Source organism: Callorhinchus milii, unplaced genomic scaffold, assembly GCF_018977255.1.
Source record: "Callorhinchus milii isolate IMCB2004 unplaced genomic scaffold, IMCB_Cmil_1.0 Scaffold25, whole genome shotgun sequence".
NCBI classification, from domain to species: Eukaryota; Metazoa; Chordata; class Chondrichthyes; order Chimaeriformes; family Callorhinchidae; genus Callorhinchus; species Callorhinchus milii.
Window position 1 is genome coordinate 8,367,589 of NW_024704766.1, and position 11,174 is coordinate 8,378,762.

The following is an 11,174-nucleotide window of genomic DNA, read 5'->3' on the forward strand; positions in this document are numbered from 1 at the left end:
CCGACTGCCATTCCCCACGGCAAGCCACCCTGGACCCAAACCCCGGGGACTAATCCCCTCCCCCCCCGCCAACCAATCCACCACCCCCTCCCATCCCACACAGCCCCCTCCAACTGTCCACTCCGCATTGGCCTTCAAAATGTCTGTTCCATCTGCACCAAAACTCTGGCTGTCAATGAACTCATCCTCGATGAGAACATTGACCTTATGGCCCTCATGGAAACCTGGATCACCCCAGGTGACATCTTCCCCCTCACTGAGGCCACACCACCCAGATACACCTACCGTCCTTGACTGGTTCAGGTCCTACCTTTCACACCGCTTTCACTTCGTTGCGGCAAACGGCTTCTCCTCCAGCCCCTGCACCGTCTCGTGCGGTGTTCCTCAGGGCTCTGTCCTCGGTCCCCTCCTCTTCACCCTCTACATGCTCCCTCTTGGTGACATCATCCGCATGTTTCCACAAGTAAATTTCCACTTGTATGCAGATGACACCCAACTCTGCCTTTCTGCCTCCACCCTCAACTCCAGGACTACTGGGGTCCTGACCGACTGCCTGTCCGATATCAAGTCCTGAACGAGGGACAACTTTCTCCAACTCAATGTCAGCAAGACTGAGGCCCTCCTGATTGGCTCCCACCAGCGCCTTCGCACCTCAGGAGCTGGCAGCATCTGCCTCCACGGTTGCACACTCACCCTCACTAAGCCGGTCAGGAACCTGGATGTCTTGTTAGACCCTGAACTGTCCTTTCTCCCCCACATCCGCGCCATGACCGGCACTGCCTGTCACCATCTCCACAACATTGCCAGACTCCGCCACTGCTACACCCCTCAGGCCCCCAAACCCTCACCCAGGTATTTGTCATATTAAGGCTCGATTATGGAAACTCCCTTCTCAGCGGCCTTCCCAACTCTTCCCTTCACAAGCCGCAGATCTTCCCAAACTCTGCAGCTCGTGTACTCTCACGAACCAGGCTCCGTGACCCCATCATTCCCACCCTCGCCCGACTCCACTGGCTCCCCATCCCCCAGAGGATCGAGTTCAAGATTCTCGTCCTCACTTTCAAAGCCATCCCTTGCCTTGCCCCCTCCTACCTCTCTGATCTGCTGATTCCCTACCAACCTGCTCGCTCCATCCATTCAGCGGGCTCCGGTCTGCTCCATGTCCTCTGCCCGACCCACCCTACCATCGGTGGCCGGGCTTTCAGCCTCTCTGCCCCACATTCTGGAACTCCATCCCACGGTCCCTTTGCCTCGCTTTTTCCCTCGCCTCCTTCAAGGCCGGTCTCAAGACCCTTCTCTTCGACCGTGCCTTCGGTCGCCCTCCCACCTCTCTGCCTTCCCTCACCCCTACACCACCCCTTCCCCATGTTCTGGCCCCGACACCTGATTGTTCAGCGCTTTGGGACATCCTCATGACGTGAAAGGCGCTTTATAAATGTAATTTTGTTGTTGTTGTAATCTGTCTCTAGGAGGTTAAGGAAAGTGAAAGGACAACACAATTTATATTTTTATATAGCACCTTTCACGTCTTTCAAAACGCTCGAGCTGAGGAGTGAGAACTGAAAGGGTGGGGATGAAAGATGAAAGAGGTATGAGATCTCTTAAGGCAGCCTTGAATGAGGTGAGAGAAGCAACAAACCAGAGGGAGTCTGTGCTAGATTTCCAGAGGGCGGGGCAGAATGGCTCAAAGCCCACATGTGGAAAATGGAACAGATGGGTTAGGAAACATGGAGCATGGTGTTCACTGGTTGAAGCTGGTTCCCTAACTCACTCAGAGTTAATGTATGTCACTGTTATGCATTTACCGTTCTTGGGATCCGAGACCTCGTTACACCCACACACATCCCAGCTCTCCTGCCGGCACAAACTGTAGTTGGTACAAACACCGCCAACACATGGATCCTCAATCAGCTCTGCTAAAGGAAACAAATACAACAGATCAACCCTCTAACCATAACTACTGATTAGCAATAACCAGCAATAACTGATTTACCATTTAACTGTCAATGTTGACCATCAATAAATGATTAACCCTTTGACCTCCATGAAAGGAGGAGGTGTGCTCGTGTCCCAGCCACTATCCCTCAATTACTTACAGCAGTTTTCCTGCCGGATCCAGTCAGTGCTGAGAATTCCAAAGGAGCGACAAGCTTCTCCATAAGCAGCAAGAGAGCTGCACAGCTGTGTTTGCTCATCCAAGTAACAGCCATCCAGGCCACAGGATTGGTAGAATGGTAGTGGATTGATGATCCCGTGACATGGTTGGAAGAATCCCTTCATGTCAGTGAGTTTCGGGCAGTAACCTTCCTTCTGTAGCTTGTGAATCTCCAAGTTATTGCAGCTGAGAGACAGCGTCAAGTAATGTTCCTCGTCACAGCTGCAGCACAAGGAGCGCACACACTGATCAGAACCTGCACTGCGCTCAAGTAAATGTAAAAAATCATCTATTTTACAGGTGCATTATCGTCTCACATTAGCCTGAAGAAAAAAANCCAGACTCCCATCATGCTCATCAACACACTCCTACATTTACCCATTCATTTAGCCACTCAAACCGCACACTCACTCACATAAAATCTTAGAGCTCAGAATGTAATTTGACTCAATGTGTCTACATGTCTATGTTGCTCTTTGAAGGAACAATCCATTCAACCCTATTTTCCCCCATAACCCTGTAAATTATTGCTATTTACAAATCAGTCTTGTTCCCTATTAAAATGTAATATGAATGTTGTCTTAACCACAGCACTTGGCAGGGCAGTCCACATCCTAACAAGCCTATGTAAAAAATAATCCTTCCAATCTTCCCGCTTCACTCCTTTTCTATCTTAAATTAATGATCTCTGAACACACATTCGTACATCCAGCGCTTGGAATCCAACTTGATTGATTTGCAGAGACATCAAACAGCTGCCTGTTAATTCTGCACCTCCAACTGGTGGGACCATCACTTACTGGGAAGGAATGCGTATCCAAGCTGTATTTCAATGTCCTCATTCATTTAATGCTGAACTGAACTGTGTTGTTCTCCAAGAAGCTTGCAGGGAGTTCCTGGTACCTGCCATCCACCTAGTGAGTCCTGAAACCTGCGCTTGTCGGATGTCAAATAACCAAATAATCAGACCTCAATCAGTCTACCAAGAAAAAAAAGTCTTACTCTTTTCCAACAGTGCTGTGTGGGATCATTTAACATTCACCTGAACAGGCACAGATAAAACCTTGGTTTCATCATCTCACCTGAAGGATGGCACCTTTGGCAATGCAGCACAATCCCAGCAATGCAATGGAGCATCAGCTAAGACTTTCAGCTCAAAGCCCCGAAATGGGGTTTAAACTCACAACCTTCTGATATAGGCGAGTGTGCTACCAACTGAGCAAGGCTGATGCCATCTGCCAGGTTAGAAATGATGTCTCTTATACTATAATCCAGATAATTGATATACCTTTTCATTCCTTCAACCCACATTTACACAGAAATGCACGTCTCCTTGCTCCTGATATTTTAATGGTTTCTACCTGTGCTCACCTATGCTGCATGCCATTGGTTTTCCAGCTCTTCGCCAGCTCAATGACATTTTGTGCCGATTTCCCAAGTGAGGTTAAGTCATCGTCATGTGGATTTCCATTAAAGTTCCCACACAAACCACACACTTTGTTCCGCAGCCGTTCTCCCATAGTGATTGACAATAGATTAAACCCATTGTAGCGGATCTGAATATCCTGAAGGGTATCGATAATCAGAAATCCCTCTGATCTGGAGATTTTCGTTGATAGCCCAGTAACAACCGGTATTGAGACCTGTGTTCCATTCACCTGCCAGACAGAAGAAAGAACATCTTTTGCAATAAATAGCATTTACGAACTACAGAATGAGGGATTGTAAAGGGAGGGGAGAGAGAAAGACAGAACAAGGGAAGGCAGAGAGAGAAAAATGGGAAGAGAGAGGGAGGGAGGGGAGAGCAAGAAAGAGAACAAGGGAAGGAGGGGAAAGAGAGACACAGAGTAAGGGAAGGGAGAAAGAACTAGGGAGGAAGAGAGAGAGAGAGAGAGGAGGGAGAGAAAGAGAGTGAGAGAGGGAGGGAGCGAGACAGGTACCTGGACGATATTTCCTGAGATGAGAATCTGCTCCTCGTTGACGTACAAGTAAACCGGGGAAATTACAGTCATGTTTGGTGAGGACCATTTATCAAAGTTTGCAATGAGCTGAAAGGAAGTGTCTGGCAGTTTGTAACAGATGGTGGAGAGAACAAAGGAGCAGGCGGCAGGGAATCGGAGGAAGGCACCATCGAAGGTTTGAAAAATGCCGCCTCCAGCGGCAATGCAGTAGGAACGTTTGTTGCTGTAACAGCCCCGGACGCCACTACGGAGTCCACACACCTCCTCCACCTTACACTGCCGCGAGTCGCACTGGATCATGTTGCGACCAATACATCGACAGTGTTTGGAACAATTGTCATTCCAGAAAAATTGCCCATGCTGAAATTGTAGGAAAAATATTCAATTATATCGGTCACAAGATCTCAGCACAGGCAAAGTGGAATAAGCGGCTCCATTTTGAAAACATGATAATCATAATAAAAGATTATTATAATCCTTGCATTTGATATAGCGCCTTATCACGTCTTTGTGATGTCTCAAAGCACTTCACAGAACACACCGTAATGTGAATTGATTGTATATTTTGTGGGCGAGGCTATAATGATATCTTGTAGAAAAAACGAATGGGAGCAGAAAGTCATGCATGGTCAATTTCCAAGAGAAATTGAACAACAACACAAAAAAATTACACTTGTATAGCACCCTTCAAGGCGGGACGACGTCCCAGGGCGCTGGACAATCAGGGGTTTTGGACCTGAGTTGGGAGTTGGGGTCAGAAGGGGAGGAGGGCTGGAGAAGGTGGGGGTGTAGTTCCAGAGTGTGGGGGCAGAGATGCTGAAAGACTGACTGCCAATGGTGGGGCGGGCAAGAACGGGGGCGATAGGTTCCCGGAGCCTGGTGCGGGAGAGGACACGAGCTGCAGAGGTTCTGATTAATCTGCAGCTTGTGGAAGGAAGAGTTGGGAAGTCCAGTGAGCAGGCAATTGATGTAGTCAAGCTGGGACGTAATGAAAGCGTGGATCAGGGTCTCTGCGGCCTGGGGTGAGAGGCAGTGATAGAGGCAGGCAAAGTTGCGGAGGTGTGGAAAGGCGGAACGGGTCACGGCACAAATGTGGGTTTGAAGGATAGCTGAGGGTCAAAAAGGACACTGAGGTTTCGGATTGGCTCAGTGAGGTGAAGAGTGCAGCCATGAATGCTGATAGTTTCAGTGGCTGAGGAGAGGAGACGCTGCCGGGAGCCAAGCAGGAGGGCCTCTGTCTTGCCAAGATTGAGTTGGAGGATGTTGATTATCATCCAGGACTTGATGTCAGACAGATGATTAGCTAGGACATCACTGGTCCTGGAGTTGAGGGTGGAGGCAGTGAGATAGAGTTGTGCATCACCTGTATACATGTGGAAATTGACCGCATGCCTGTGGATGGCAGGAGCATGTATAGATTGAAGAGGAGGGGAGCAGAGCCCTGAGGGTCGCCACACGTGACAGTGCGAGGGCTAGATGAGAAACCGTTGGTGGCCACAAAGTGCAGATGGTGGGAAAGGTAGGATTGGAACCAGGCAAGAACAGAACTATTGAGGTGGAGATGAGAGGAGAGGCGTGGAGAAAAATAAAGTGGTCAACAGTATCGAAAGCGGCCGAGAGGAGACAGGGAGAACCCTGATCGCAGGTGGACAGAATGTTATTTGTCACCTTGACCAGGGCTGTGACCATCACGAAACTCAGCTTGGAGGGGTTCATGGAGGGAATACCGGGAGAAGACAGACTGAAGCTGGGAAGCGATGACTCATTTCATGACTTTTGATAGAAAAGGAAGATTTGAAATGGGGCTGTTTGAAGGATTGAAGGTTGGAGAGAAGAGATGAGTCAAGAGAAGATTTTTTGAGGGTAGGGGTGATGACGGCTGTCTTCAGGGGGATGGGTACAGTGCCAGTGGACAGGGAGAGGTCAACGAGGTCTGTTAGTTGGGGGCAAGGAGGTGGAGCTGGGAGGTGAGGATAGGGGTAGGGATATGGTCAAGGGGGCAGGTGGTGGGTTTCATACGGGAAATGATGGAGATGGACAAAGAGGAGGAGACAGGCTCAAAAGTGTGGAGGGAGGGATGGGGGAGAGAGCTGGAATGGGAGCAGGTGATGGAGAGTGGGTGGTGGTAGAGAGGCTACAGGCGGCAGAGCGGATCCCCTTGACTTTGGACTCGAGCAAATCTATCATCTTCCTCGCATTTCGTATTGGAGGAGAGGATGGCAGAGGCATGGGAAAGTGGACGGAGGTTGTCCTTAGGTTCCAAAATGATTTGGGAATAAAAGGGCTGCCCTTAGCTGAGGTGAGGACACAGCGGTAGGTCTTGGTGCTGTCCTGCCAGATCTGATGGTGAATCATTAATTTGGATTTGTGCCAACAACAACAACTTACATTTATATGCTGGACAGCATTCAAAAATGCTTAACAATCGAGCCAGGGGGAGGGGGAAGGTGACTATAGGCATAATTGAAAAGGAAGGTCTTCAGGCGCAACCTGAAAATGGGGAAAGAGGGGGCAAGGTGAAGGGTTTGAGGGAGGGATTTCCGTAGCTTCGGGGAGTATTGGCACGACTGGCAATGGTGGAACGGTGGTTTCGAGGGCAAGGAGGAGGCCGGAGCCAGTAGAGCGGAGGCAGTGGGTACTGCTGTGAGGAGAGAGGGGGTTGGAGAGATAGTGAGGTGCCAAGGCGTGGAGGGATTTAAACACTAGAGTGAGGATCTTGAAGTCGATCCGTGCTGTGCAGGGAGCCAATGGAGTTTGGCAAGGACTAGGTAAGTGTTCTGGGACACCTAGATAAGCACTCTGGCCCTAGATAAGCGAGCTGTGTGAGTGGCGTAAATGCACATTGTTGTAGTAGTTATGATCCAAAGCTACAACTGGTTAACTATTACTCCACATGAGAGCCCATCCCAGATCCTATCTCTTATCCCATATTCCGGCCTTTTACCCATATCCCTCAACTTTATTCTCCCTCAACCGTGTGTCCAATCTTTTTTTTTAAACCAATGTGCGTGCACATGGTTGCCACCTTAACAACTGATTTGGCAGAGAATTCCATAGTCCCACCAAGTTCCTCCTAATCTCTGATCCCAGTTATGATTTTAAAACTTTGCCCTCTTGCTCTCGACCTCCTGACTATGGAAATGATCTTTCCGTATCCATTTAAGCTTCCCATCATTTTATACACCTCTATCATATCTCCTCTAGGCCTTCTGAGCTCCAAAGAAAAAAGTCCCAATCAATCAAGTCTTTCCCTATGACTGTAAATCCTCATTCCACAATCTGATGAATCTCCTTTGCATCACTTACAGTGCTTTTACATCTTTCCTATAATGGGATCAAAACTGCATGCAGTATTCTGACTGTGACCTAACCAGTTCTGTATAAATTCAACATGATCTCTTATCCTTATACTCTATTCTCCTATCCAAGACCCTGTTACTTTTTTAATGGCCTTAATCTTCAGTATCCTGTGAATCTGCACCCCTTCTATTCTTCTACCGCTTTAAGATTTGCCGCCTCTAAGTTTTAGGTTCTTCCTATGTTTTTTCTGCTGAAATGAACTACCTACACTTTTTTCATTGAACTCCATCTGCCATGCGTCTGCTCATTCAACGATCCTATTAATATCTGTGTTTCATTTTAATCTTCCTCAGTATACAATCCTTATCATGTCATCAAGAAGTTTCAAAGTTCTTCACAGTAACCTTGCCCCCAGTGCCAACCCCCCGCTTATCAGACTCCTCCTTACACAGGTACCTGGTAGTATTTGTTGTCCACCACACAGCCACAGTCCTGGGGGAGAATGCAGCTTCCGCCGTTCAGCACAAAGCCATTGTTGCATTGACAGCCCTCCACACAGTAATGGTTACAGTCTCTCTGGGGTTTGAGGGTGGTACATCGAGGCTGACACACTGACATGCAACTCACATAGTGACTGTCTACAGGACAGCTAATCACTGCAAACAGAAACCAAACCAAATACTTTATATAAACAAACATCTTGTAGCATATCAGAATGATATTGTGAGGATACAGAGTGTATTTCAGTGTTACATTGAGGGGTGCAGGTTATTTCAAAGAGTTAGTGAAAGGTGCAGTGTTACAATGAGGGAGGGATGTGATCAGGTACAAGAGAAATCATAGTGTGAAAGAACTAGGAGCTTCCTAAACTTACAGCAGGACGTGAGGTTCCTCCAGCCCTGGACCAAAATGCCTTGTGCTTGGCAGGTGCTCGCATAGTTCTGTAACCAGTTACAGGCCGTTTGGCGATTCCCCCCATCAATGCAGGAGTCAAATATACAGTTGTGATAGAAGAAGCCGGGTTTAACCTTACTGTGGCAACTGCGGAAAACCTCATCTTTTGAGACTATGAGTGCACAGAGCTGCAGGGTATCAAAGGACAGTGTGTGGACCTTGTGACAGGCTGGGCAGAGCCTGTCACAGCCCACCTCACAGAACAGCTCCGAGCCCACCACCCAACTCTCGATGTATTCCTTTAGATTTGTTGTGATCTTCCCGTCTGCAGTCTGCAGTTCATCTGCAGGGTTTCCGTTGAATTGGCCACACAGACCACATGTGGAGTTATAAAGGGATCGTGGGATTGTTATTGACAAGAACGTGTTCCAATCGTACATCACTTTCAGACCAAAATCTGTCTCCATAACCAAATAAAGCCCAAATGAAGAAAGGTTTACTTTTCCCGGGCCGAGCGTCAGTGGCAAATATAAACGCTCGTTATTAATCTGTGGAAGAGATAAGTGCAAGTTAAGTAAATAAATAACCGAACCTGCGAGGAGTTGAAATTGTTCTGCAGTGACCCGCGGAGCTCCGCACTCACCATCACTGTGTGTTTGTAGCTCTTTGCTGCAGTGATGTTATAATCATATAATCTGAGTTCCACTTCCTGGAGCCACAATGCCAAAGACGTGTTCCGATCCTCGTACCGCGCTTTTATAATAAAGTTGGGGATGTCACCGGAGTCTGTGCAGAGAGTGCTCACAATGTGTGAGCAGGTACTGTGCAAATCGAAAGCAAAGGCATCAAAGGTGTAGTAATGTCCGTATCCGGAGTTGATGCAGACGGCGTGTGTGCGCGGCTCACACACATACACACCACCGACCCGCAGGCAGTGCTCGTCCCCTCTGCAGGGCACCGCCTCGCAGGTCACTGTGTTATCAGATCCATTACAGTAACAACGCACTTGACATTCCTTCTCCAGCCACAATGTCTCGTTGGCGGAAAGATGTCGACCTCCGTGAATGCAGCCGCACTCACTCCTCGGAACGCAGAGCCCATCCTTCAGGGCAAAGCCCTCGTGGCACTGACAGCCCTCCGCACATGGCAGCGGACAGTCCCGCTCAGCCCCCAGAGCGCTGCAGGTCGCGGGGCAGCCTGTCGTGCACTCGGAAAAGTGGCTGTTCTGGGGGCACGGAATTGCTGTTCGAAAAATAAAAGGACAATTTAGAACATTCTTGAACTGTAGCTTCAGAACCGCACAAACATCAACAATATACGGTACTCAGCGACATGTTCTGTCTGCTTCCCGCCAGCTTCACGGAAATCATCAGAGGGATTGCTGTTGAAATACTATCTCAGATCTGCTTCAGTAAATAACGACTTGATCTAGTTATTATTATTATTCCTGTAACGCCAAAACATGGGAAAAGATCTTCACAGATAATTAGCAAAATTAGCCAGGATTTCCATTCATGAATGCTCTGTTAAAGGAACTGTATCCCATCACAAATCAGCATCTTCAGGAAGGAGAAAAGTCAGAAAAAATACCTTTTTCACTTCCAGGATATGATAAAGTTTAGAAAGGGATGTACAAATATTTAATCTACATATAGTGTGTCTTTGCATCTCACTGAATCTCATCTCACCCACTGAAACTTCACTCAGACACGCCACTGGGTGTCCACAACTACTTTCACGTCTGGAGGATGTCCCAAGGCGCGAATTCCTTTGACCGCAATCTTTCACAGATGTTAGAAATTAGATTGATCCCCAAGTGAAGGCCCAGCGGATCAGCATGAGATACATCTGGATACCTTCAGCATTCAATATTTGCAAATCCATTAAATTGGACCCATGTTCTTATACTGATACCAAACACATTCAGCAAACGTGTTGTATAGTTGAAAAAGTTTCCTGGTCCAGAATAACTTACGGCAGAAAGTGCTGCTCCTCCACTGGAGGAGAGAGACCTCAGCGCCAATGCAGGTGTCTGCATACGCTTGCAGTGAGCTGCACAGGGCTGTCCTGTTGCCACCGTTCAGGCACATGGTGTAGAGGCAACTTCTGAAGAAGGGAGAAGGATTCACGACATTATGACAGTTCAGGAAGGAGCTGTTATTTGGATCATTGATGATTCCACAGAGAGAGCTGCCCTGATAAAGAAGCAGCTCCTCACCAGCACACAACGTGTAGAGCTCCTCACACTCTCCGTTACAGGTTAAGTCATCAGCAAACGTCTTCCAACTGTCTACAAACTCAGCGACATGTTCTGTCTGCTTCCCATTTGCTTTACGAAAATCATCAGAGGGATTGCCATTGAAATAGCCGCAGAGTCCGCAGGTGCTGTTGTAATAGGCGGTAGACAGAGCAACATCGACACGCCTGAGCCGTGAATACAGGATTTTGAAATTATTTTCCGACTCCACCACAGTATTGTTTCCATTTCTGAAGAGCTTCAGTTTCCCAGAGGAATGAGTAAATGGCAATGAAACAGTAAAACCGTTGACCTGCAACACCAACAGGAGAACGTGTAGGAAAAGACCAGAGAGACACATCCACCTCCTCGTGACTTTTCTCAAAGAGACAACTCCCCATTTCTCAGCACATCACTCAATCCCTTCTCTCTCAATCCCTAAGTCACACTGACGGGAAGCTGGTTTATTTTAAAAGCCACTGTTGAATCCCAATTCAATTCTTTATATCTCTATGAAACCACGTTGGACTAAGATACCCTGTTTTGATATTGTCATTGATTCAAATTTGATTCTGGCTCCTTAAATATTTTTCACATTGCTGCAGATTTTACAACCATTCACGTATTC

At 47.8% G+C, this 11,174-nt stretch overlaps 1 protein-coding gene across 1 annotated transcript in view; it reads right to left on the reverse strand.

The window, feature by feature from the left end:
- tecta (tectorin alpha) overlaps window positions 1-11,174 on the reverse strand; it is a 76,847-nt gene that overhangs the window by 4,695 nt on the left and 60,978 nt on the right. The window contains 8 exon segments of the mRNA XM_042343859.1: window positions 1,806-1,916; window positions 2,097-2,377; window positions 3,527-3,813; window positions 4,096-4,476; window positions 7,873-8,072; window positions 8,291-8,858; window positions 8,954-9,552; window positions 10,286-10,859. Coding sequence (XP_042199793.1) covers window positions 1,806-1,916; window positions 2,097-2,377; window positions 3,527-3,813; window positions 4,096-4,476; window positions 7,873-8,072; window positions 8,291-8,858; window positions 8,954-9,552; window positions 10,286-10,859 — 3,001 coding nt within the window.